Raw genomic sequence first — 27,582 nt, forward strand, 5'->3', positions numbered from 1 at the left:
TCGTTATTTATTCGTTTCATTTTTAATTATTCCAATAATATTGTAAACGATTTTATTTTCCATTCCTTTCCTTGCCATCCAATATACTAGTCGTGTGTGTTTCCGAAACTTTTTTCAATTGGAATTTGTGTATGAGGCATTTAAGAAAACCATACCCAAGTTTCAGATTTTTTTAAGACAATTTATTTCCTTATTCGTCAGAGAGGAGACTTTGAAAACTGGGCATATGACCATTACTCAAGTGAAAATCAGCCTTTGAAGTGACGTGAAAAGAACTCAAATATGCCGGATTTTTTTGTGAAATTATTAGTCAAAACGCATCCATTGTTTTTAACATGTGATAATTGTCAACGTGTGTTAACGTTTATAAGGTGGATCTTATTTCGTAGTTAATGAACCGTGGGAAAGAGCAGTATCCTTATCTTCCTTAAACATACTCCAACGAAGAAACTAAAAAAAGTAGCGATGAACTTTATTTATTCAGAATGTAGGTCTGAGTTTAGTTTGTTTTTGTTTTTTTCTTACCGAACTAAAAGTCTTTGTTGATTCTTTGAATGATGATGATTAAGAACTTTGACTGAGAGGTTGTGGCCATGTTCTAGTCAAAGTTCTGATTGCCACATTTTATATAGGATGATAAAAACCAAAGTAGATACAAAAATTGCTGGTATCGTAAGTTTGTTGTGAAAACTTTTAGTGTAAATTCTATTATTTCGTTTGTTAATTCAATTGTCTTCGTTTGAGGTTTATTGCACTGCACGAGACAAAACTATTTACCTTTAGTCGATTCATCAATGAAAGACTGTCTGTCTGTATGTGGCAATGAATACACTGAAGGTTATCCAATGTCAACATGTTTTAGGGCTGTTGTAAAATCCTGGGAAAAAAGGTATACATCATGTCAACTCAAAATAACTGTTACTTCCAGATGGTTTTAAAACGTTTTCATTTTTTTGTAAACTCGTATCGTTGAGAGGCAGGTCTTTAGACTCTTTGCCATTATTTCAAGCATCAAGTTGTTGTTGAAGATAAGAAAAAATTAAAGATATGAGAAATCCTTGCTGTGGCTATTTGAAGTGAGTCAAGAGTACATAGAATGTGAAATTTGGTGATTTTGACTTAATGTCTAAAATCAAGCCACAAACTTTGATAACTTCTCTTATTTTTTTACGCTTACTTACAGAGATGAATGTAGTCAACTCCTAAATACCGATCTACATTTTATGCTACCTTGTTTGGAATGTGCTGAGAACGTGAAAGGAGTGTTGTTCAGCCTTACATCACGATGGAAGCCCAAATATGACGGGTATGTATTAATGCTATTATACATAACATCTTCAACAAGATAAGGTGTGCTGTTTATGAAGTGGTGTTTATAAGATCTCACATCATTAATCATTAGTCTCCCTGGAGAGAGATTGTCGATCAAATTAAAAATGTATTACGACTAAACAGAAAGCTTGGTTTTTGATTTTCAGTCCCTAGCGTAGTCATAAATCACATGTTTAAAATATTGAAACGATAACGTAAACAGAGAAGTTCTTTTCGAAGTATGTGTTTACCAATGTTTCGCCATAGCGAAAGATACTTTTTAGCTAGATGTAATACGAAACTGCGAAAGTTGTGTCATTATGAAAAAGGAGAAGAAGATAAAAACCTGATTTTATCATTAAGACGAAGAATGTAGAAAAACAACTTTGTCGGTCCCAATGAGATGTCGACACACTTCCATAATGTTATTTTTAAAAACCACCTCTCGTCAAAGTATTGACGCACTAGAAAATCAAACCTTCATATAAGAAACTCCTCTTTCTTTCTCGCGTGATGTTCAAGCAGAAAGAGTAATTGCGTGGTGATTCGTTTTGTGAACAAATTGTACAAAGTGTAAGAACGTGAGAAACTCATAAATGGCAATGACTTTTATGTTTTAGTTCAGCTAAAATGATATTGTTACGTAAATATTTTTGCTTTGCTATGGAAGATTGTTCCAACAACGCACTTCAATAACACCTAACGCAGCACTTTATAGCTATCAACGTGTTTTGGTCGTATTTTTAAAGCTGAAATGTCCAATTTTTTTGGTTTTTAGCTTATTCATGCATTGTAGTTTGACCCTCTAACTTTCTGTGTGGCATTGAGTACCGCCGAGCGTCTACGTATAAAGACCAACTGATGTGCTTATAGCAGGTGAGCGGTTTTCTTATGTAGGCTTCCACGATACTCTGATGGAAATATTTTATGAAACAGTCTCCGTGAAAAAGTTGAATGAAATGAAAAAACATTGGCTTGGAATTCGAACAATGCCGAAGTTGAAATTTCAAAGGTGGAGTTATTGAAATTCAACGTAAAGTTATTGGCTGATTCTTACATACTGATGTAGACATGATCATATGGTTAGGTGAAACCTGAAAGCATTTAATGTCAAGTTTTCATAATTAAATGACTTGCTGTGTAGTTTTCATAAACAAAGTAAGGTCAATTTTTGTCTCAGCGAAAATTTTTTGTGAAAAGTATTTGTATATTTCACTCAAAATTGATGAAATCCTTTAATGTTTCAAATCAATCAAAATCTTTTCCACAACTCGTGTTCGACATTTTTACCAAGTGTGATTTTTCCAAATACCAAAAAGGCGTTCAAAGATATTGTAATTAATTAGAAGTCTTTACCGGACTTTGTGTTGTAGCGACAATTTTGATCGAACACCGGAAGAGTTGTGTGTTTTATCAACGCACTTATTGACAAGAAGAAACTGAATATTTTCTAATGTAGACATCAATTTGATTAATATCATTGAGCCATTAGAAAGACCGTGTTTCAGATTACATGATAAGCACATTTTTGTTTCTATATCTATGTTGTCGTATGCTCATGTAGATCCTCAGTCCTCACATCTCATGTGGTGTGAAGCAGAATTTGAAATGTGCTACAAGATATGAAAGTGCGAAGCTTCAAAACAAAGACATCACTTGTTCAACTTGTAATTTAGTCATGTTGTGTAAGTTCACCATTCACGTTGTCGTTATGTCTTTGGATTTGTATCAAAGAACGGAGACTTTGCTCAATGATTTACGAACTCGAGATGCTCAGGATTTGTATCAATTGCAAATGAAGTTGCGGAAACTCGTGGATAATGTGTTCCGACTAATAAAGGTATTAGCGCCCGTAGTTTATATTAACACATTATGTTTGCTAAAGTTTGCTAAAGGATTACAAATTCAATACGATTTCCTAACATAAAATTTAAAATGGCCATGATGTTTGTGATGTTTTTTTGAAATTTTTATCAGTGAACGCTGTACTGTCGTATTTAGAGAAGCGTAAATTTTTTGTTTCCGTTCGTGTAATGTCGACGAAGGATTGATAGAGATCACAGGTGGCAATGGGGGGGCTGGTGTGTTATCTTATGAAGACAGCATATGGCTGAAATTGATTGTACGAGCTCTCACACACTCTCAGGCTTTGCTTCGTGTGTGTTTTCGTCAAGGTTGAGTCGAGTAACCTGGAAATAGTCGTCATTCATTCACTCTCAGTCTTGTAATCCAGCTGTTACGGTTTTTTTCCCTACTGTTAATAATTCTTTATAATTCGTTAATCGGGCATATTTTAAAAATCTTGGATAATCCCAGCTTCGCCAGAATAATGATAATAAAAGGCAATTCTTTGATGAAAAGAGCCAATAATTTTACATTCCCTAACGTTGTTGGTCAATGATATTATGCAGGAATGCCCTCGCGAACACATCTATTGTCATGTCAGAGGAAGGAGCTTAGCGTCAAAAGGTTCAAATTTGTGTTATAAACAACCAACCAACCTACTAAACAACCAACCAAGCAACCAACCAACCTACCTACCAACCAACCAACTAACCAGCCAACCAAACTACCTACCAACCAACCAACTAACCAGCCAACCAACCAACAAAACAACCAACCAACCAACAAACCAACAAAACAAACAAACAACCAACCAACCAACCAACCAACTAACCAGCCAACCAACCAACAAAACAGCAAAACAACCAACCAACTAACCAACCAAACGTCAATACATTCAAATGATCCGGAGACATTGGACAAGAATTTGATTTAAAAAATCGAGCATCTTTTTTGTGACTTTGTCTTATGATTTTTGTTAAAATATACATACATTATTTTTCTTTTGCCTCTTAATTTCTTTTCTTACATTTCCTACACCCGATATAGTTTTCGAGTTTTCTTTCGTCAAAGATTATCTCCAATTTACGATTCCTATTTTTGTCATTCCCTCCCATAATTTCTCTACGCTTATTGGCTCGTTTTTTTATCTTTTTCAACTTTGCTGCACTTGAACTCAGCGCCAGTATAATATTTCAATTATCGTTTTATCCTTCGTGTTCATCTCTTTCCCATACAATATTAATACCACAGAGATTATTGAAATTAGCCCGGCTTTACCAAACCATCCCACTGAAAGACGAATCAACGTTAGTTTCGTGTTTTTATATTTGTCATTTGCTGGCCACGAAAACAAGCAAAGCGTCTTCATTTGTCGTAGATGAGATCATTTTGAATTCATGCGCTTATTTGTAGGCACTATTCATAGGCAGAGGTTAGAATTTCAAAGTATATTGACCACAGACAACGTTCAGTCTTTGCTTCGTTCATGATTTATAGACTGGCAATTCGACACAATATTAAATGTGTTTGTTTTTTTACATAGTTCGTTGGAGAGATTCCGTTTGCGAAGAAAGAAAATAAAGGCCCACTGGAGTCGTCTTCTGAAAATCGTTCTGAATGCTCGGGTAAGTTTAATGCGACGTCTAGCTGTGCTACAAAAACATAGTTAGCTTTGTTTATTCAACATTAGCCCGCTTTAATCCCGAATGCCAAACTATTCATTCATCAATTTGTGAATACTGGGAACATCCTTTTATTGCAAGGCCTAGACAGTTTGGCAAATAAAATAATTATAAGTTTGACAATACTACCGTGACACAAAGATATGGTAGTGTTAAATATGTACTAAATGCTTAACCGACAGTTCACACCATCAAGCAATGAAGTGCGGGGTTAAGTAGTGTTAGTGATACATTTATACATCATCGATATTATTTTATTCACCATTTTATCTGAGAAGAATGAATTGGTCTTTTCATTTCATACGACGATCATTTGTTTTGTTTCGAAATGGTAAAAGCTAATTACAAAAGTGATTTCAGGAATTTTTCAATCAAATGTCTTCATGACAATAATATCACACGCAGTTGCTGACATGACTGCATTAATTCGATTTCCTACGTAGTTGTTTGTGAGTCACAAAAACCCTGGGCACGAATAGTTTGTGACGTTGTAAAGCATTTAATCATAACAGTAATGCTTGATATTCGTGGTATACTTGAATTGCAAAACTCAGATTTTTTATGTTGTTGACTTGCTATCGTTGTTGATATGGTTTTGTTCTTGATTTGTTGTTATTGACTTGTTGTTACTGTTGTTGACTTGCTGTTGTTGACTTGCTGTTGTTGTTGTTGACTTGTTGTTGTTGTTATTGTCTTGTTGCTGTTGTTGTTGACTTGTTGTTGATGTTGTTGACTTGTTGTTGTTGACTTGTTGTTCATGTATGTTTAACAGACACTATGTCCATAAATTACGAGTCTCAAATCATACAGGTGTATTCATTTGCTTGCCTTCCTCTATAGTCTATCACAAAATATGATGTAGCAATACAATATAAGCTGATTGTACAAAGATATTTAAAGAAACGTGTATACCCTTTGTAAATTTACACAAGTCATAATGAAGTATTTTCAACATGTTTTTGATTCATGTTTTTGTTAGAGTGTAAAAGAGTTGCTTTTAATTTGTGATATCTTGTTGTTGGTGGTTTTAACGAATTTGTTTCGTTAGTATTTGTTGACTCGTCAAAAAGTCTGGAACATCACATTAATGTTTTAAATATGGATCTTAAAGAACCGATGTCATAAACTCACCTATATAATTGATAGTTGACGATTTTCTCTCTCTTTTTTTTTATCAACAAACTTTAAAAAATTGCATTTGTGTTTTTTTTAACTTCAAATACATGCGCGGAGATAATTTTAATTAAAAACATCGATCAAAACTATTTTGGAAAATTTTATTGAGTTGACCAACTCGAGCAAATGTTTACAGGACAAACAAAACCATCGCTTTCATATTATATAAGGCCGCGAGATTTTCATGCGATATCGTGCTCTTTGATTACCATGTAAATGAAATGATTTATCCGTATGCTTTGTGATTTTACCGACGCTCCTGCTAATTACTGAGCGGTTGTATTGCATTAACCATTTAGGAAAACTTATAGAGTCTACACTGAGTCAAAGTGGCAGCACATTGTTTTTTTAATTCTCGTTTTGAGTCCCTCATATTGCTCGATATTATATTTCAACATTTTTAGAAGGTTATTTCTAGCGTTTAATGAAAGTACCCTAATCCCTCTTGACGTACATTCGTCGAACATGTTTTCTTTATTGAAAATTAAGGCCTTTACTGTTCAAACCTCCCGCCGCGAAGCCTGTAGCCGTACATTAATAGAGATTGGAACGGATGGTGTTAATTAAGAAGCGACCGCAAAACATTGAAGAACATCACGACTAACATGTGCGCTGTTCTCGCGCGCGTATCGAGAGATTTGACGGATAGAACGAATGTCGCTACAATGAAGTGAATAATTACAAAAAGGCAAAACGTTTTACTCATAGAGATAAATGGATAATTTTCATAACATATGATGTGAACAATAAGTGCACATGTAAAAGATGCAACGTTGCGTGGCTTCCTTTTGCGCAGGTAGTAATAGTTTAGCCAAAAGAATTCTTTGTCACAAATTACATCATAGTTGTCTCCCATTGTACATTTATACATTTTGTTTCTTTAATGTATTAATTTGACTTTACCCTCAGTGAATTATATCGATCTGTAGTAAAATCGTAAATTTGTATCATGTGCATTTTGCCTTATATAAATGTACATAATCTGGAAATTTTTAAGTTTGTGTTATGCTTCATAACTTAAATAACTCAACAAGAAATGTGATATGTGTCGTATATGTGTATGGTCGGGTATTTATAAAGGTAACGTTCTTTATCTAGTTGCGCAGTAAATTTATAGCGATATTGGAATAGTTATGATACGCCTAATGCATAATTAAAGTCATTGTTCGAAAGACAAATTTTTAACAAAAAGCATTTGATAGGAGACGCCTTCTCCATAATAATCTGCGCATTTCTGGGATAGAGAACGACATGTTTCATTCTAGTCCATTTCTCGAACAAGTTTGCTGAAACATTTCTTGTTTACAAGTAAATAAAATGTAGCTTTTTATTATATAGGAAAAGAAGAGATAATCGCATCATGTCCAACAATCTCGTCAACTTTCGATGACAAAGGAAGTGTTAACGTTGATTCATTATCTCTACCTTCTCCAAATGTGTTCTCGGGTATGTAACCTCCCACTTGATCACGTCTTCAATGTTTTGAAGTTTCCTGTACCAACTATGTAAAATCTAGTAATAAGTCTGTTCGTATTTGACCAATAGTAAGATAGAAACGAATACATGCGCAATCCTTTAGTATGGGTGTTCATGTCTTTGAAAGGAAGATTTCATCTAAGAAAGTTGATTTTGTCAAATAGTTCTAATTGACGGTTTTATGGCGAGAAGCATTCGTGTAGCTCGTAAATTCAAAGCGATTTTCCATCGCAAAGTAAACTAGTCCATCTTTACGTGCAAACATTTATGCTAAAATATTTTAATCTATAATAACTATGATGTTTTATTTCTAACAATCAATCTTAAGTGTATTTCAACACACTTAGAACTTGCTCTATTTGTACATCCTCATTAAAGCGGGCAATGTTCCAACTACAAAAGCCAACGACAACAAACTGCTTTCTTTAGCAGTTGTGAGGACGGTGTACCTAGGCTATCGTTCAAACATGGCATGACTTTTTATAAAGTGACGGAAATTTGTGTTATTGTGCCGTTATTTTTCGTAAATCTATTTGTTTGTCTTTAGAATGTACCATCCGGTTTCCTAGGTCTTTGTGACCTTTCCCCATGTATAAATGACTGATCAAAACATTTCAGCAATCAAGTGCTCATAAAAATGTAATATCCGGCTCACCATTTAAACGGTCTTTTAATACAATGCAACAATGACTAGAAAGCAAATTGGGGGTGAGAAAATAGCAAATTTTTCCACGCGAAGTTTTTTTTAACTTTACGTATTTCACATGCATTTGCAGGAGGCAACTCATGATTGTACGGTGAATTTATTATCTGTGATTCTGACTAGAATCTTGTAGCCACATATTCATGTCAGTTTTTGTTGGGATCCTTTTTTTTTGCGTTCAGGAATCTTGAAAGCACCAAAACCACTTCATCAGTTGTAGTATGTTCATTGATTCAACCAGAAGCTTCGGCGTCGCTTTGTTTTAAATACTTCTAGCTACATGCTGTTCTTTGAGAACAATAAGTTGACATTGACCTTTCTTATGAAAAAATTTTATGTATTGCATACAACACAACACGTGTTGTATATAACATTAAAAAGACTTAAGATTTAGCATGACGTGTGTGACTTGCATGTGACATCGTTCACACGACCCTCGGGGTACACACGCCTCTTTAAACTGAAGAAGTCTTAGATAAACTTTACTAAAGCAACGCTGCAGTCATGCTGTGTTTTTCACTCAACACGATGTGTATATTGACATCGTTCTTTGCTTTCTATCATTAAAAGATGTTTCTTTTGTCTTGCTGAGCTAAAATCATGCAGTTATAGACGGTATGACTGAGACTGACATATATTGTCGATTTTAAAAAAATAAGTCGATCTTTGGGTCTGTGATATTCCATGATATTCAATGCAATTTTGCAAGACCATTCATCGTTATAGAGTATGAGCTATGAAATACTTTACTTTCGCATTCAAATTTATCTACGTTTTTGACCGTGATTTCTTTTTCGGTCTATTAACGTTTTTTTCTCCTGTTTATTTTAGCTCCTGCCCCCCCTAAAAAAATTTGACAAACATTTTTATCATCAAAGCCCATGAAGTATTTATATCAACTATGTTTAAATTTTACTTTAAAAATCATTACCATAACCTTTCAGACAGTGGTATTGATGTAACAGAGAACAACGTCCTCGTTATGAATGGCTTATCCGCTGATCAAAATGACTGCGGAACTGTTGAGAAAATTAATGCACTACGCGATGCCATACGTCATATTAAGGAAATTACCGACAAATATGTCCAGCATTTTCTACTTCAGTCACAGCAAGCTTTACAAAAGAGCTGAGTACAGAGCGTAAGTTTGTTTTGAGTTTATTTTCTTCCAGGTCAAGTACACACTGTGTAAATGGTTCGAACATTTCTGTAATCAGATGAAAAACAGCTGTTTTCATTTATGTGTCAACAAGTTATGCATGCAAAATACTTGGATAAGGTACGGATAGCCACCTGAACCCTCCTAGTTTATGTAAAAAGGAAAATGAAATTAATTTTACTAAAGTGAATCTTTAGTATTTGTGAATTGGCCTGTCATTTGCATTGTAGCTTTATGAATTTCAAGAGAATTTTCAAACGATCCATGATACTTGCTATACGTAGAACTACATCATGCAGAGCTTTGTTCTACCGGCCTCTTAAGAACTGTTTGTTGTGGACAAAGTTCTTTCAAAATAATTGAAAAACAAGCATGCTAAGAATTTTCCTTATTATTCCGACCTCTTGTCTATGTGGATCTTCAAACTAGGCATATTTAATGAACGATATCAAATTATTTTATTTCAAAGTAAAGAAGGCTAAGGAAAGCTTTATTGAAGCAGCTGCTCCCGACTAATTGCCTCTCATAAATATTTATTGCATACAATTGCGTCTCTCTAGTTGTCACGAAAACCATATAAACAGAAAATTCCATTTATAGTTGTCTTTCTTTTGTGGTCTTAAAAACATTTAGAGTGGGCGAAATGTTTTAATTAAGTTTGCGCTTTCCGTGCTACGTTTCGACATTTACTTATAAATAACTTTTTTCTTTGTTCCTAGCTGATAGCAGGAACGATCAGACGTTGCTAGAGCTAATATCAAATCTACTTTGCAACACACATGACGACGAAGAAAAATTCAACAAACTCTCTTGCTCTTCCGTTGACGACGGCGAGAAACCATCATCTTCATTAGAAAGATCACTGTGCTATATACTTGTGGACAAAGCATTGTTAAACTGTTTATTGATTCTTGATAAAGCAATAATGGAGGATAAACTGAGTGATAGGGGGAAAATTCAAACCCATAAAACTTTGCCAGGTGAGAAGCTTGTTGCGGAATTTGCTCGAGCAATCAACGAGAATAGACAATTTCTCGAAAAGCTCAACGAGCTGAAAAGAAACGAACTTCTTGTAGATAGAATGAGAACACAGATTCGGCAGCTTTCGAGCGAAAAATCAATGCTCGAAAACGAAAACAAAGGTCTTAAGGAGAAAATTCGTTTATGGAAACGCAAGAGCGAAGATGAAAAATCCAGAAATTCCATCATTGAAAGCGAAAGACAACGACTGAAAGAAAAAGTTTTATTCTTGGAAGAAAGTATGAAAGGTTTACAATCTTCTACGGAACATTTAAGACGTCAACTTCAGGCGCAAGATAAACTGAAGCACGATAACAATTTCGTGAATGATGAACTTGATTCGGGAGAAATGTCATCATTTGTTGAAAGTAATCTTTCAGGCGATAAATTGACTTCAAAGATGAACGCGTTGATGAAGGAAAATCAGTTGTTGAAGTATAAGATTGAAGAAATTGAAACTGACGATTATGAAAGTAAGGAGAGACTGACGGATCTTGCAGATCATCATGCAAAAACACTTCAGAAGAAAGATGATGAAATTCAGATGCTGCTTGAGAAAAACCAGAGGATTACGGAAGATTTAGAGACGAGTTTAACCGATGTTCTGTTGCTAAAATCGAAAAATTTCCAACTGCAGCAACGTGGGTGCAGTGCGACAGATAAAAAAGAGTTATTGGATAGGGCTCTGGAAGACTCTGGTTTGCGCGTACTTGCCGACAAAGAAACAGAAAAAATACAAGAGTTGACGAATCGTGTTGAAGAAACAGAAGCAAGTCTACAAGCAAACAAAGCTTTTCTTCAGGAGCTGTCCAAGCGTAAAACGATTCTTGTCGACAAGTTAGAAATGGCTGGGGCAGTGGTTGTTATCAAAAATGATTTTGACGTACCTGATGGCTATACAGTGGCTGTGGACGCTCTTATTCGCTCACAATCATCTCTCATAGAGAAAGGTTAGTGCATGCAGCCAAAATTCTCCATGACATGCCATAAACTCGATGATTCGAGACGTAATTTAAGATTTTTATCTTCCGTTTCAACAAGCTTTTTGATTGGTTGAAAATCACCTCAACATTATAAAACAATTTAGAATTTATTCTTCGTATAATCAATCAAATATCTCTTTAGTAAAAGACGACAAGATAGTGTTATTTAAGTAAACTATAAACTCAATTTCCACAGCAGACAAATTGGACATCATCAATGGAATCTGCAAGTGCCTGAACACAGTAGAACAGGAACCGCGGAGCACTTTATTTTTGATGTCGGGGGGGTGGGGGGGTGGTTGGTGGTGTATAATCCTTAGTTTTCTCCTCCCCTTTTTCAACCTTCGTAACTTGTGCCTCAGCTATGTTTGTAGCCCCTCTTACTCCATATAGTCCCTGCAGAAACCATTTCTATTTTCTTTAACTGCTTTTCAATTTCGTTGAAAATTTTTTAGTCAGGTCTCTGCTTGTGCAATTGCGAATATTTGAAACAATTTCAACGAAAATTAAATATTGAATATACCGTTACAACACAGTGTTTAAAAGACGAAAAATTAATGCAAATGTTCATTTCAATTACACCTTCATGTATCGTTACATGTCGACGAGATAAATATATGTTGCATTTTTGAAACGCATGTTTAAACCCCGTATGATTTCAGGTGTTTCTTCGATGATCGATGAACGGGATCGAAAGACAAACGAAAATCGTTCACTTTTTGACGAAAATAAACGGTTGAGGATAACTACAGAAGCTTTGGAAACGGAGAATCTTTTGCTCCAGATTCAAGTGAGTGATCTTAATCAGAGTGTGGAGGAATTAGAAGATGACCTCATATCTATGAAGACCGGTAGAAAAGCAGACATTCGTGGTAATCTTGAACAAAGAGTGACTTTTCGTGACGAACGTGACGGACGTGACGGAAAGAAAGATGAAAAACTGGAGTCATTGATTCAAACTGCGAAAGAACGTTGTAAGAATTTGGAGAAACAGGTTAGAAGTAATACAAGTTGGATTAAAACCACACAGTATGAAAACGAAGATTTATTTAAAGCTCAGGACGATTTGCGTCGGGAGAACTGTAATTTACGACAGTATTTAGAGGAATGCGAAAAACGAACAAAATTCTACTCATAAAAATTTCAGAGTTGAAGGACCGTCTTCAATCCATCGACGACAACAAGAGCTTAGATGAAATGGAAAAACAAAGTTTGTTGGATCGACTGAAAATATTTGAAGGTCAGATGAAATTCCTTAAAATTGAGAAGGAAACACTGAGAACGCGAATAGATAAATTACAACGAGAGTCAAACAATCTTGACGTGGTTAACCGTTCTCCCTACTCAAAGTTCATTTTTTTTGAGCCACCTTGTGATAGTTTTGAGTCAAAGAGAAATGACCTGAAAGATGAGGTGGCTCGTTTGAAATGTAAAGTTAAAAAGCAATCGACACAAAGCAGAGTTCTACAAAGTGAAATCTTTGAATTTCTTGACGATGTTCGATGTTTAGAAAATGAGATCCTCACTATAGTGTATGGTGAATTTCCTGGAAGTTTTGATGGTCGTTCAATTGAGAACGGACGTACTTTAACCTGTTCTACTGTTTTGACTGAAGATAGAAACAGAAATCTTCCTGCTCTTTTATGGCTTGAGCAGAACACATGGGATTTAGATACGAGTTTGTGTCAAGAGAACGGGATGGCACCAATAATGAGTGAGATCGTGGATCATTTGAAGTCAACGTGGAGACGTTTACATGATATTTCAGAGAATGTTGATGTTACACGGAACCCAAATAACTCTTTGAGTGTGAAAGTAAAGGATTTGAAAGAACAACTGCATGAAGAAATTTTAATGTTGCGAAATGAGAAAGAGGTATTGCGAAGGGAAGTTTCCATTTTGAAGACGATATCTGAAAATTTCGTTGATGATGAACCTCGATCAACGGAGACTGTTCATGTAGAGAATGAGAAATACAAAACTCCTTATTTACGTAAACAGATCTTAAATTCCATTGAACGTAATACAAAACTTGAAAGCCAAATCCTGGATTATCTAAATCAGAAATTTACTCTTGAACGTGAGTTGGAACGTTTAAAAGAAGGCCTTATCAACTTGAAGAACGAAAAAGAAACACTACTTTCGCTCAATAGTGACAAGATCGCGCCTTGTGCCGATTACAGCAATACTGAAGAAATACCTACGTATTTCTATCATGTCAAGAATCACGTGTTTCAGCCACATGATGTCTTGAAAGTTGTGTCTGATGGCGATAATGAAGACTTGCTCAGTTGGTGAGTATAATCAGCGTATGTATGCATAATATCATTGATCACTTTCATCCAACAATTTTGTTAATGATGGCTTCTATTAAAATCTTTTTATATCTTTCAGTCCCTCAGACGAAGGTGTTTGTCACAGTCCGGATAGAGAAGCCGGTAGCTGCGACAGTGGATACCATGAAGGACACCGTGGGATCCCTAGTGAAAGATCAGACGGTGCATACCACGAAGTACGCCGTGGGATCCCTAATGAAAGATCAGACAGCGGATACCACGAAGGACACCCTGGGATCCCAAGTGAAAGAATGGATAATTGCAAATCACAAAACAGCCGCCATTTGACATTATCGTCAGAACCTTGTATTATTGATGATCTGAACAGTGAGAATCGAGGTGATAGAAAAATCAATGATCCTGGAAGAAATATTGATAAAAAACCTAAAGGAATTTTAAAGTCGTCGAAACGTTAATAAAAATGTCCCTCTAATAATACAAACTTGTTCATCATTGATCCATAGAATACAAAGTTGTTAATGTTCATTATTTATATTAACTATGTTAAAAAAACTTTAGTATGTTTTAATTTTATTTCTTCATGCCTATTTTGTCATTACGTTATCTATTTATGTCAAACAAGAAAAGAGTTATAAAAGATGAAATTAATGTTCATTTATTACAACACTAAGACATAATTATGCAATGAATATTGAATATTTGAAAATAACAAATGTTTGTGTGGTAAGTTGTAGAATGAAACGAATTTCACGTGAGGGCAAGTTAAGTATACTACAAGAACATCACTTTTTCTCTCAAATGACGTCCCGTTTCCATGGCGTTTCTTCCTCCTTCCTTACGAGACACCATATCAAGATTACATGACGTTGTCCACATTGGTAGTACCCACGGGGACGAAATGGTGAAAAGAATAATAAAATACCATTATTTTGAATTGTATTTCTAAAATGTTTTAATCAAACAAATTTATGTTTCATAAATATTTCCCACGAAGTTCAAGGAACTATGAGCTTCATCACGATTCAAGATGCACAAGATGGGTAATAAACTATGCAAATTTGTGATGTTTTTTTCCGTTTTCATGTCTAATGTTCATACTCTCACTAAAGATTATGAAAATTTACCGACTTTATGTAGAAATAACGACGTTCCTGAAAAGAATTTTGAACTAAATAAACAAGAGGTATGTTGATATTCCTTTTTTTATACAACATTTAATGTCACAATGATAAAATAATATATAGTTGATTGTTCAAAGTTCTCAATGAACTTATGTTATTTTATAAATAAAATTATGTGGTATATTGTAAATGATGTTAAGTTTTTGACAGGCTGTAATCAAAAAACCAGTTGATGAAGAGTTCCAAGAAAAAAAGAAAGGCTTGAAAGGTAATATAATCCTAATGTATTTGATGAAGAACTTGTCGTATTTTTGACTGAATTTTGCTGTTAAAAATTACAGACTTCCCAGATTCTCCTATATTGTTCCTATCAAATGAATCAGATAATCAGGTCTGTGTAGATAGCTTTGCATAAATCTTGAAAAAAGAATACACATTATACATACGACTTTTAAATCTTAGCCACTTAAACAGTTCTTTGAGAAAATGAGAGTTTTGGTTGTGGGGTGATGTATGTGTTTTGAGAGTTGGGGTATGGTGGGGTAGTATAGGAGTGGATTTTTGGCGGTGAGGGGTAGTGGGCAGTATAGGAGTAGGTTTTTGGTTGTTGAGAGTGGGGTGGTATAGGAGTAAGTTTTTGGGAGTGCAGTGGTGTAGGAGTAAATTTTTGGTATTTGGGGGTGGTGGAGTGGTATAGGAGTAAATTTTTGGTAGGTTATTTTCATCAGTTGTGTGTTGTCAATCTGGTAATAGAGAAAGTGTAAAATTTATTTTTAGGAAGAAAAAAATACAGATGATGGAGAAGATTGTTATGAAGTTGATAATAAAAGTAAGATGCCTAGTTACGTATCTTTGTTGCCTAGGATTTTTAGATCTCATTAATGTTCATATAATTTATGCATGCACATGTACTTTTGAGTAGATTGTGAGCGGAAGCTAAGCCAAGATTCTGGGTAAGCTTTTTAAGCATTTTACAAGATGTTGAAATTGATTAAGGATTTCTTCCACATTACTTCATGTTATGTTTCATCAACAGTTTTCTTTATTGAAACTACAGTAGACAGGCATTCAACTTTGATCATTTACAACGAAAGAGAAAGAGATGCGAAACAGAGGAAAGCAAAGTGCAAGAAAGTGGGATTGCTCTACGTACTGGCTCAAAAATTACTACAGATAATCCTAAGGTTTGTAAAATTACGTATTAAAGGATGAATGTCAACTTGTTAAATTAGAATCTCAGTATTTATACTTTATACAATTTACACTTTTGAAAAAGCAGCATTTTTTAACTGTATGGTCCTTGTTATTATTTTACATGTTAAATTTCATCTTTAGTTCAAACCCTGATATATCCTCACGTTTTCTTATTTCAGGACCTGTGTCTCCATAGAGCATACAAAAAGCCACAAATTGAAACTTTGGAAGAAGCAGATAAGTGCGACCTTCTTTATGCACCAAAAAAGGTCAATTCTGGTCTCTATACAGCTGTGATAATTAGAAAGCTTGAAGAATATAGATTAAGATTACGCAAAGCGCAATCTTGCCTTCCACCTGTTCGTGAAATGGATTTGAAAGGTTTTTCACCTATTACGAGCAAAACGCGAAGTCGAATTGGCCGTCATGTTTTAAGAAGAACAAACACGGTGAAGTGTAATAAGTCTGAAAAAGGCACGAAAGAAAAAGATGCCTTTTCCCAGATTTTGCAAAGGCTGTTATTGCCTGAACAACCAGAAGGTAAAAATTTCCTGAAAGTTTGAGTCGCAATTAGATTTTACTTTAGATACTCAACTGACTTTGTTTTTTTTTGCTCTGAAGTCACGAAGGTGGTACATGTTTTGGATGAAGTCAACCATACAAAAAACTTTAACTGTGACAACTTCTCCATTTCGAAGAAAACTGTTCTTTCGAGCCCCAAATCTCGACAATCACCTGCAACTCCAACCAAAGATTCGAAACAATCTGTGAGCAATTTTTCAAGTACTCAAACACCTGTCATCGTAGAAACATCAAGAGATGCGTCGTTAACAATTGCTGGTGTCCATGATGAACTGGAGAGCAAAGGCGCGAAGAAAAGTAATGTTCCCATAGAAAACTTGGATGAAATTGAAAGCAAGGAAAAAGTAAAAGAGCCTCATATTGTCACAGTAAAACCTATCGTTAGAACGTCCTCTCGTGAAAGTGTTTTAAAAGATTCCACTTGCGATGGGGAATCCGCTGTAAATGCTCCAACAGTTGATACTAAATCCATTGAAATAGACTGTTTAGAAGTTTCTACATCGCCTGTTGTCAATGATACATCGTCAACACCATCACAACCTGACGAAGTGGAATGTCCAATGTGCTACCGACAATTTTCCATTGAAGAAGTAGAGCAACATGCCTATCACTGTAACGGTCCAGAAGAACAACCAACGAACTTAGAAAGGTAATTTCCTGCCTTACGGTAACGACTCATTTTTACTTTAGAACGGTTTCAGTAAATTTGCGCTCGGGAATTATGAAAACCTAGGTGCACTTATGTTTGATATTGACTAGCTATAAGCGTGATCGCTCATCAACTAATTTAACTACTTTTCACTTTAAGAAAACACGATCCTCGCACAGTTTTAGGGAAACAAATTGTTTTTCCTGTTTTTCAACGAGAGTTCATGTAATGCTTTGATAAGGTGGGCAATTTTAATTACTAATTGTTTTCGCTTTAGTACGAGCGAAGAAGGTGGAATGTCGCCTGTAATTAAAACTAGGATTCCAACCAGAGTGAAGGAATTACAATTATTGACCACTGTACAGAGGAGTGCGACGAAACAAGAATTTATAAGCAGTAAGGACGATGTAAAATCTTCAAACAAAGAAGAGAAGGGGAAAAAAGGGAAGAAACGAAAACACGGAATATCATTAGAGCCTTTTATTGCGCTCGAAGATCTTTCTCCTCATAGTGGAAAAACTGGAAATTGGTTAAGCAGAGGTAACCCAGAGACATCGGGGATGACAAAAGGTAACCCAGGGACTTCGGGAGTCACAAAAAGTAACCCAGGGTCTTTGGGAGTTACAAAAAGTAAGCTTGGGACTTTGGGAGTTACCAAAAGTATCCAGTCATTTTCAAGAGCAAATAGTCGTGAAGAAAGCAAAACGATGGAACAAAACCACGTCGACAGCATGTGAGAATATTTCAAATAAAAAGACCAGTTTTTAAAGCATTTGAAATTTCTTGCGAAAGTGTATGCCATATATGTATAACAACTTTTGATTAATTTTATGCAGATCGTCGTGGAAACGACCAACTTTATCACGTATATGTAAGTTTATTTTTCATTCTCGTAAATTTGCAGTATGTTTCCTACAGGAATATTCTATTATTTTAGCTAAGAATCTTGGAACGACGTCTTTGTGTGACGATATAAGTCCGAATAATGAATTAGTTCCGCTCAAAGCTGTAGAGCAAAAGAAACAGGTTGTTTTACTCTTCATATCTTTATAAAAATTTTTTGTCGGAATCTTCCTTCATTAATACTTTCATAAAAAAAAAAATCATATGGAAGAAGTTACAATAGATTAATTTTTTAATTATTTACCATATATGGTGGTTGCCAATTTGTGTATGTCGCTGCATCGTGTATTGAATTCATTCATTTTGTTACTTTGATTGAGAAATATTTTTGGGCGTTTTCTTCATGAGAGAAAAATCACACTTAGCATAAACAAGAGCAAACACAAAAAAATGTTTTATTTTCTTTCTAAAATAACGATAGTATGAAACAGATGAATTTAGAAAAAATTTGCAAATTCTCTTTTGATTGTTTTAATTGATTTAATTGGTTGAGCTCAGATCGGTTTGCACTGGCAAATGCAAACACAGCTCTAGACCTTTACACCCTACATGTACCACTTCTATCCCCATGCAACCCCTCATTTTCAAAACATTTTACCACGTGATATGTCCGCTTTCTTTTAACATGTGAGAATATTTTTCTTCGTTGATAAACACAATAAACATGAATTTATAATTCTCATTGTCAGGATGTGCTCATTGACGATCCAGTAGAAATTTTAACCACGAAGAGAACGGATGATTTCGATCGTAAACGAAAAAGTAATGGAGTAGTTGACAAGAGGAAAATAAAGAAAGGTAAAATGAATGGAGATGTGGATACCGAACATTGTTATATGTGTGGAGAAGATATACCTCGGTCATTATTCGACCTACATGTTGATGAAGAACTTGCAAGAAAGAGACAGGAGACGGACGGTAGGATCTCCTTTACGCAATTTGCTATAAGTACCAGATATTGTCAATAAGTGATTTTCTAATTTTATTGGTACATATTTAGATATACAACTTCCAATGAGCCCATCTGCGGTGCAAGAAAATCAAGATAATCTTCATGACCTATTGTCAAGTGATGAAAAATCATCTTTAGACTCGAGGTGAACATTAATGTTTAATTTCAACGACAAGGTTTTGTTTTGAGTTTTTTTACAGTACGTTCTTTGGTAACGCCTTGCCGAGGATTAACCGATTAAGAAACATTTCTTAATTCCTCGCGTCCATATGATTGTATCAGAACATTTCGCATTCTTTTTTGATAATGTCTAAATTTCTTTTGGTAATTTATATAAAATTTTCATAAATTTAATGTTAGTCGTAGTACACTTGTCTTATTTATAGTGCAGCACATACTATTTAACTAGGTCACCGGTATAGCTTTTATATTTTATTATTATATTATCTTGAACAAAATTCTATTGTCCCATTTTCATTTTGTGATCACCGTTCATTCATACAATTACGGTTTTTTAGACGACCGCTGCCCGATTTTGCCGAAGACACAACATTTTCTAACGAAGAAAGTCATTCATCCGAGAGAACTTACAAATCACCGCAAGCAGGGTCGTTGTATCGTCAACAACTTTCATTTTATGGTGAAGGACGTTTAAGAAAGAAACCACTATGGAATAGAAAGAGGTGAATACAGTAAGGTCCTGGAACGAGTTCCACTCAGTCGGAGCAGCAAGGGTATGGGTACGATCTTGCTAGAAAGAGGTGAATACAGTAAGGTCCTGGAACGAGTTCCACTCAGACGGAGCAGCAAGGGTATGGGTACGATCTTGCTGGAACAGCTTTTGTTTTGGCTTTGATTGGCACAAGTTTAAGATTGAGATTTACCGTCATACACGGTCATTTTTCATTTTTACTTGTGTAAATCATGATCGTTATTGATCACATGGCTACAATTTACTGTGGTGATTATGGTTTCATGTTCACCATTTAAAGCTACTGCATCAATAAAGCCACGACAAGCATGCGCTACAACATCATCATGTGCTACAACATCATCATGTACTACTACCAAAGTGTTGCGGAATCTTGTTGAAATGACATCACGTGATAAGATATCACGAAAATTTTTTGAACATATTTGCTTACTGCTGTAGAGCTGAAAAAGCTGTATAAGACAACAATGGGACAAACATCCAGGTGAGGTTTGCGTGGTAATTTTAAACAAACATTAAAAATAAGAAACTGATTATAAATTTTAAGGAAATTTTTGTTAGTTCTAGTAAAATTTAGTTAATTAGAAAAAAGAAAAACTTAAATTGTTCATTCCATATATGTTGCTTATGGAGTTTTTATACTCTCAGTAACCTATGTCTGTTTCATCAATTTGATAACGAAAACTGGAAGTACAGTTGAATAGCTACAAAGATAAAGTATCAATTACCTCATCAGAACTTTCTCGTGAAAATTGTGCCCCGTGTTGCAATGGCAGAGGGTTGCAAAGTAAAATTAATGAATATCAAGGCTAAGTTTCATCCAATGGAGAATTTTAACATCACCGCACAAACGACTGCAGTGGACTGAACACGAATCACGTAAACTGCTTCAATGTTGAATATCAGCGTGTGAACGAGTTTTGCCGAAGTTACTGTGTAAGTAGAAACATTGAATATGGTGGCTATAGAAAATAGTCATGTTGATATTTTGATAGTATGCTCAAGTCTTAACCAGTTTTAATGGCAAACTTGGATTATTCCTCTCTACAAACTATGAAGAAATGCATTTACGAGTTGAGTCTACAGTTCCTAGTGTTGCAACGGTCATCAATGTGTAATTTAACAAATGGCATCTTTTATTTAGTCAAACCTCTACGAAGATCGATAAATTTCACAGCATTCAGCTCAAGTCAGTTTTGTTGTGAGTCTAAAATATCCTGCAAACAGCCTGAATAAGTTACCTGAAATCGCATACACTGTTGTGCTGAAACGCGCATAAAAATGATAACTTTTCTTGTTTAGAAAGCCTCAACAGTCATCAAAAGAGCAGTACGTCATAGTTAAATTCATTCAGTCACGTTGAAACTTTTATAAAAATATAATAGCAGAAATAAGCCGCTGTTCCATCAAATTATACAATTATTTATTCCTGGTTAAGACATTTCTAGTTAAAATGGTTTTCTTCTCTTCTCTTTAGGAAAATCCACCATAATAGCTGTCATTCCACTGGTTCTTATGGGAGTTATTAATGAATTTAATCTTGTGAAAAGTTTGATGACCGGAAGTAAGTATGATGACGTGTATGGACATTAGGAAAGGTTTTTGTTCTACACTTCTCATTAGACCTTGATAAATCACACGAAAACTTATTTCCTTTCTGTGAAAAATATCATTTTCATCGACAGAAGAGTAACTTGTCCTTTAATGATAGAGATCGTCATTTTCACACCGTAAAAAGTAATCCTTGAATTCAAATTTGGTTTTGCTTTGGATCCTATTTCAAGCAGTAAAAAACGGCTTAAAAAATTAGGGTGGTCTTTAAGAATGGTTCTTTGCTTGTATTCCTTCTAACTGTTATTGACACTCATCAAGATTGTGAGCGTTGCGAGTAGCCCAAAGTTTCAACTTGAGTGTGGTTGGAGTCAAATTTCAGTCATGTATATTTATTATTCAGTTGAGTTGTGATGTTGCCCTCTATAAAAATTATTTATAAGTACAAAAGATAATTCCGTTTTTCTTGACAAATATTTCCTTGCATTTATACAATTTTTTTTGCTTATAGTATTAGTAGATTATTTGACAAAAATCTAATTTAATTACATCATATGTACACATTCTTCAATTATATATATACAATTTATACAATTCAAACTTATTTCTTTGATATTTTTGTTAATAAAGTTGATTCGCGTTCTTTTAGCTTCTTCTGTACGCCGACCTGCAAGAATAAGGAGCACATGGTCCATCAATAGAGGTACGCGTGTTATGGTAATCATGTTTTTAGGTGTCAGAAATTGGAAAGGCTACGAGTTAACCAAGAAAAATCTTATAATGCCTTTGTATAACAATCGTACTCTTTGTGTGCGAGCTTTTTATCAAAAACCAGTACTGGAGTGAAACTCAAATGCTCGTCACTGAAATAAAACATTTTTTAAATGAAGCACCCAGCAACACAATAAAAACGCGGAGATTAAAATGAGTAGCAAGTTAGCAACTTGAAAATTGCGCGTATTTCATTGTATTTCTGTAACTTTTGTTGCTTGTAACTCTCGACTTTTGCGGGACCTTGTACCACGTGTGCATGTGTCACGAATACGTGAGCAGTTGTCTAGTTTCACATGTTGTACCACGTGTGCATGTGTCACGAATACGTGAACAGTTGTCTAGTTTCACATGTTGTACCACGTGTGCATGTGTCACGAATACGTGAGCAGTTGTCTAGTTTCACATGTTGTACACGTGTGCATGTGTCACGAATACGTGAGCAGTTGTCTAGTTTCACATGTTGTACCACGTGTGCATGTGTCACGAATACGTGAACAGTTGTCTAGTTTCACATGTTATATCACGTGTGCATGTGCCACGAATACGTGAACAGTTGTCTAGTTTCACATGTTGTATCACGTGTGCATGTGTCACGAATACGTGAGCAGTTGTCTAGTTTCACATGTTGTATCACGTATGCATGTGTCACGAATACGTGAGCAGTTGTCTAGTTTCACATGTTGTATCACGTGTACATGTGTCACGAATACGTGAGCAGTTGTCTAGTTTCACATGTTATATCACGTGTGCATGTGTCACGAATACGTGAACAGTTGTCTAGTTTCACATGTTGTATCACGTGTGCATGTGTCACGAATACGTGAGCAGTTGTCTAGATTCACATGTTATATCACGTGGGTATGTATCGTGAATTTGTGAGCAGTTGTCTAGATTCACATGTTATATCACGTGGGCATGTATCGTGAATGCGTGAGCTAGTGTCATGTTTCACATGTTACACATAGAGTTGTCAAATTCATTTACCTTCATGTCATTAAGAATGGACTCTGAAACATCTTTCAAAACTTTTTTCATTTTGTCTGGTGGAATTGACGTGAGCAGAGCTTGTTGCGATTGCTCATTACTTATAACTGTTTCTTCCTTCTCGGCATTTTTGTTACCTACAAGTGTTTTATGATTATGATTAAAATTGTCCTTTAGATTTCGTCATATCAAAGACAACTACAATAACGACTTAATTACCTTCACTAACTTCAGGTGTTCCCTAGACAAAAAGTAAAAATATTTCATTAATTTTTCCATTGACCAGCAATAGTGTCAAGGAGGAAAAGACAGCTTGAATCTATGTTTGTGTATGAGGTTTTAAAGTTTTGATTTTGTTGTGTAAATACTAAACTGATGAAGGGCAAGTGATATCTAGGGAAAAAATTACATTCATATCTGTTTCATTGAAAGTATTCATCTGTTCTATTCCTAAGACATGTTTGCTGTGTATTTCTTCAGGTAAGCCTTCCTCCAGTGGTGGAGGAAATGGAAGACTAGCCAATGGTGGTGCTTCGACTAACAACTAAATAAACAAAGCATATGTTATTCATTTTCTCACATTAAGTCATAACAAAATAAAACAAATTCTGAAAACAGACATCTTGTTTTCTTGATATTCAAGATGATACAAGAGTTTTAGACAACAGATTGTGTAATATTTTGTCTTTATTCCAAAGACATCATCAGACTAATGATTAGTCCGAGATTAGATGAGATGTCTGTTTTCGGAATTTGTTTTATTTTGTTTTACTTAAAGTTGTCTTCTTGTCCTGGTTACATTAAGTCCTTGATAAGTAATGATGAGCAGATTACTAACACTTCTGTGCCCTATTTTAGCTCTTACATTTTCTTTGATGATGCATTCATCATGATACTCTGTGGATTGTTGTGATGAAAAAGAACTGATAGAGTTTATAGTGCTGTAAAAGACTTTATAAAATGATTGAAGTCAGTTAAATCAACAGGTGTACATACTGAGTTTGGTAGAATAGTGTATACCTCTCTACAATGTAATTACTGATTAATTTTGTCTCCCTGGTACTATACAAAGATGATGGTAGTAATTTTTGTATCAGATATTTCTTCATAAAACATATATTGTCTGAAAGCGACTTTCTTTTGTCTATAGATAAAACAATATATTTTGATGTTGCGTAGTGAAGTATAACAAGATATAAACTATTCATTATGATAAACACAGTAAGATTGAACTAACAGCACATTTTTAGAACCTTTTATATTTTCTAGAAGAACCTTCATTAGAGAGAAAAATGCTGCAGTTTGTTCTGTCGTGAACTGAACCTGCTTTGCAAACCTACATGAAGATAAGATCCATGTGACTGGGTTGAACTGGAGCGTTATGTTACTGTATTTATTATTGAATTTACCACAAAGCAGATACGTAATAATCTACGAGGCAGGCTTCTTCCAGATTTATGTGACAGCTCTGTAGGGATAGAAATTCGGCAAGCTTTCTGTTGAACATGAAACAGAAAAATGTACTTCGTCATATTGCTTTATTTACGCGATAATTTTGAGTATTTAGTCTGACATGTTTACATTTCAAGATCTTGTGGCGTGAGTGACATAAACAAGACAACTTGATCTTCATTCAGATCTTTCCAAACGAGATTGTTCATGGAACTGTCCTAAATTACCGAAGAAAGAATAAGTTAAATTGGGAGATTGACGTTTGCAGAGTCTTACAAATGATTCATAGCAAAGAATGAAATATGTAGCAACATACCACATTTTCATTTTTCACTTGGATAGATGGTTGAACAGTTGATTGTTTTGTTTGTAATCGTTCTTTTGATCGTGTCAATTTCCCACCAATTTCCGCCATATTTGTTGTTGAAGCTGCTGTAACTATGGTAACTTAGAGATATGTTGTGCAATCTAATCCTATGTCTGAATCCTAACCTTGACCCTAACCTATATCCTGCAAATGACATGCATTAAAAATATTTCGTTAATACCAAAGAAAATGACTTTGGAACGTTCTAAAGACGTTTATAAAATTTTCATAAACGTCTCGTACATTTTATGCGCTTTTAGGTATGTACGCACTGCGTACCTATTTACAAAGTGGACGTGTTTTGTTGCTTCCCCTGCCTAACGGGGCATGCTAACAAGATGGCTGACGAAGAGCTCGAAAAGATAAGAGCGAAAAGAATGGCTGAAATACAACAGCAAATGGTGAGAAATTTTGTATTTTAAACAAGATAGTATGGCTCGTCTCTATTAAATCATGCTATATTTGTAGTCGAGTGGTCAGAGAGAACAGAATCAAAGACAAGAGGAAATAAAAAAGTGGGAAAGAAGTTGTTACTTGTTACTTGTTGACAGTTGACTAGCCTTACTTTGTGAGCGTCTATATTTACAATAACACTGTGAAATTTATGGCGTGTATTTATAGACAAGAAGCAGAAATGAAGAACCAAATGCTTTCACAGATTTTAGATCAACAAGCCAGAGCCAGGTGTAAGTGTTAAATTTGGAAGTGTTTATAAGCGCAAGTTTTAATTTTCATTAAAACTGTTGCCTTTATAAATCATTGACATTTTACAACCAGCCAAGGTCTTGGATGTGCACCAATTTGATGAATGTTTTTTCCTAATTAATAAATATTTTGAGTGTGATATATTTTTTATATATGTCCAGAGTTTATAGAAATACGATGTTAACACATTCTACTGAAGTTCTGGATCATAAATATAATTCTATAAGATCTCATAGGACCTTGCAAGATATAATCAACATTTTCCTTGAGTAGCAAAATCAGCCTTGCAAAATTTCCATAAAAATTATATCATGGACTAGATAGAGTGCACTATTTGTAAATATTGTAGTCTGGATTGTCTTAAGTGGGCAAGCACCCAAAATTTTTTAAAACAAGAGGATTAGTTTTGATTCCTAATATTGTATATACATTGTAAGACTTTCATATGGCTATTCAAATCTGTAGTGTTCTCATTAAAGGCTTTGGATTTCAGTCAACCCAACAGCTTTAATTTATAAAAACATGTTTTGACTTTGTAGTAAACAGTATTGCATTGGTCAAACCTGAAAGGGCAATGAAAATTGAAAGCTTATTGATTCAAATGGCTTCTTCAGGACAAATTGGAGGAAAGGTTTGTCAAATGAATTTTCAAATTTCAAACAATGATGTTCAAATACTTACAATTGTTCAAGTATTTACATATTGTAATATTTTTTTCTTAGATTGGTGATGCTCAACTTGTTAGTTTACTTGAAAGATTTCAAGAGCCAAATCAAAAGAAATCTACCGTCAAGGTTGATTCATATGGGCATTTATGTTATCTTCTGATGAGTGCTTGTTGCTCAATTTCTTGATCTGCGATACCTTTATTTTCTAGTTCAATCGTAGAAGACTTGATGATTCAGATGATGATGATATATAATTATATAGACTGACCATCATAATATCAAACTAGGAAATTTAGCATTTTTGTACATAATAAATAGTGTATGTCCACTTCCTTTTGTGGAGGCAAACTTTGCAAGGCTTTACTTCTGTGATGTAATCAGAAAAGATAAGCTATTTTACACTTTTTTGCTTATCTTTCTGTAGTGCTACGGACTTCAAAAGAAACTATGCTCAATTGCAATGAAATGTTACCATTACAAAATTTCAGTCGTGCAAAATCAGTATAAACAAAGAAAATTTGTTTGTATTGATTTTGCGCCGTTTTCAGACCGATCCGGAGTAGTGTTAACATAGTCCAAGTAGAATTAGTTGGACCTTGTCATGACTATTAACTCGGAAAAATTTTTTGAGTTGACTGAGCTCGTTCCTCAAAGGAAGTAATTCTGTTTGTGGTTAGCACAGCTATGAACTCAGACAGTTTTTTAAGTGGAGTTTTTTAATTTTATTTTCGTCAATAGGATAAAAGAATTATGATTGGATATCTAGCGATTGGTTGAGGACATGGCTTTCAGATTTGATGCGCTGAATAAATTTTATTGTTTAATGATTTTTGCAATACCATAAAACAATGGTCAATTGTCAATTATAAGTTACGTAAGTTTAAATAAGGGAGAAATTAGTTCTTTTGTTATGGAGACGTACATCGGACAAAAAGAAAACGAATTTAAGACTAGACACAGAACCACACTGCTTCTTTCCGCTGTGAAAAACTAAGAAACTCGAGCGAACTCAACAAACATATGGCATATTTTATATTTCTGTGATATTCTCTTAAACACGAAAACACCTTGAGCATTGCTTTCACTGTTTTAAACTTAAACTTACTGTGTGTCTCTATTTAGACTTTTTTACAACCATGTTTATGTATGCCGAAAACTGCCATATTTTATATTTTTACGTTATTCTTTTAAATATTACAACACAGTGAGCACTCACATTGCTATTTTTATTTAAAACTTACAGTGTCTCTCTAATTAAACATTCTTACAACCATGTTGTATATGCAGAAACTGGCATATGCTATATTTCTATTTTC

At 34.7% G+C, this 27,582-nt stretch overlaps 3 protein-coding genes and 2 long non-coding RNA genes across 12 annotated transcripts; 4 read left to right on the forward strand and 1 right to left on the reverse strand.

Annotated features, from left to right (window-relative positions):
* Positions 1–56: 56 nt before the first annotated feature.
* On the forward strand, positions 57–12,750 carry LOC124443969 (intracellular protein transport protein USO1-like). Of its 4 annotated transcripts, XM_046994526.1 has the most exons (11): positions 57–487; positions 570–889; positions 1,010–1,076; positions 1,184–1,306; positions 2,090–2,187; positions 2,876–3,151; positions 4,700–4,781; positions 7,353–7,460; positions 9,138–9,334; positions 10,072–11,322; positions 12,018–12,750. In XM_046994526.1, the coding sequence occupies exons 10-11, from the start codon at positions 10,278–10,280 to the stop codon at positions 12,491–12,493; spliced, it is 1,521 nt and encodes a 506-aa protein (XP_046850482.1). In that variant the 5' UTR covers positions 57–487; positions 570–889; positions 1,010–1,076; positions 1,184–1,306; positions 2,090–2,187; positions 2,876–3,151; positions 4,700–4,781; positions 7,353–7,460; positions 9,138–9,334; positions 10,072–10,277; the 3' UTR covers positions 12,494–12,750. The 4 variants fall into 4 exon arrangements, with proteins under 4 accessions (XP_046850482.1, XP_046850483.1, XP_046850484.1 ...); XM_046994527.1 differs by lacking the exon at positions 57–487 and having other exon boundaries at positions 542–889; XM_046994528.1 differs by lacking the exons at positions 57–487; positions 570–889; positions 1,010–1,076; ... (2 more) ...; positions 2,876–3,151; positions 4,700–4,781 and adding an exon at positions 6,453–6,810.
* Positions 12,751–14,108: 1,358 nt separating this feature from the next.
* On the forward strand, positions 14,109–20,382 carry LOC124443965. 3 transcript variants are annotated; one of them, XM_046994517.1, is made up of 15 exons: positions 14,109–14,835; positions 14,984–15,041; positions 15,115–15,164; positions 15,551–15,602; positions 15,696–15,726; positions 15,831–15,957; positions 16,147–16,507; positions 16,589–17,198; positions 17,476–17,931; positions 18,035–18,069; positions 18,136–18,224; positions 18,791–19,019; positions 19,102–19,198; positions 19,572–19,736; positions 19,815–20,382. In XM_046994517.1, exons 1-15 carry the CDS (start codon positions 14,680–14,682, stop codon positions 19,816–19,818), a joined length of 2,520 nt encoding a protein of 839 aa, XP_046850473.1. In that variant the 5' UTR covers positions 14,109–14,679; the 3' UTR covers positions 19,819–20,382. The 3 variants fall into 3 exon arrangements, with proteins under 3 accessions (XP_046850473.1, XP_046850474.1, XP_046850472.1); XM_046994518.1 differs by having other exon boundaries at positions 14,109–14,692; positions 14,790–14,835; positions 19,572–20,382; XM_046994516.1 differs by having other exon boundaries at positions 19,572–20,382.
* A 560-nt stretch (positions 20,383–20,942) lies between these two features.
* LOC124443982 lies at positions 20,943–24,260 on the forward strand. Of its 2 annotated transcripts, XR_006947787.1 has the most exons (4): positions 20,943–21,094; positions 21,243–21,329; positions 21,966–22,019; positions 23,933–24,260. It is a non-coding gene; the product is annotated as an uncharacterized LOC124443982 (long non-coding RNA). The 2 variants fall into 2 exon arrangements; XR_006947786.1 differs by lacking the exon at positions 23,933–24,260 and having other exon boundaries at positions 21,966–22,094.
* On the reverse strand, positions 21,777–24,940 carry LOC124443979. Of its 2 annotated transcripts, XR_006947784.1 has the most exons (10): positions 24,843–24,940; positions 24,656–24,744; positions 24,484–24,570; positions 24,328–24,410; positions 24,095–24,218; positions 23,940–24,025; positions 23,484–23,618; positions 23,294–23,315; positions 23,075–23,211; positions 21,777–21,983 (listed from the first exon to the last, which is right to left on the reverse strand). It is a non-coding gene; the product is annotated as an uncharacterized LOC124443979 (long non-coding RNA). The 2 variants fall into 2 exon arrangements; XR_006947783.1 differs by having other exon boundaries at positions 23,940–24,410.
* Positions 24,941–25,208: 268 nt separating this feature from the next.
* LOC124443978 (programmed cell death protein 5-like) lies at positions 25,209–26,665 on the forward strand. The gene is made up of 6 exons (XM_046994540.1): positions 25,209–25,294; positions 25,362–25,408; positions 25,515–25,579; positions 26,138–26,229; positions 26,321–26,392; positions 26,476–26,665. Exons 1-6 carry the CDS (start codon positions 25,232–25,234, stop codon positions 26,518–26,520), a joined length of 384 nt encoding a protein of 127 aa, XP_046850496.1. The 5' UTR covers positions 25,209–25,231; the 3' UTR covers positions 26,521–26,665.
* The last annotated feature ends 917 nt before the right edge of the window (positions 26,666–27,582 follow it).

Source organism: Xenia sp. Carnegie-2017, unplaced genomic scaffold (genome assembly GCF_021976095.1).
Source record: "Xenia sp. Carnegie-2017 unplaced genomic scaffold, XeniaSp_v1 HiC_scaffold_21, whole genome shotgun sequence".
Taxonomy (NCBI): domain Eukaryota; kingdom Metazoa; phylum Cnidaria; class Anthozoa; order Malacalcyonacea; family Xeniidae; genus Xenia; species Xenia sp. Carnegie-2017.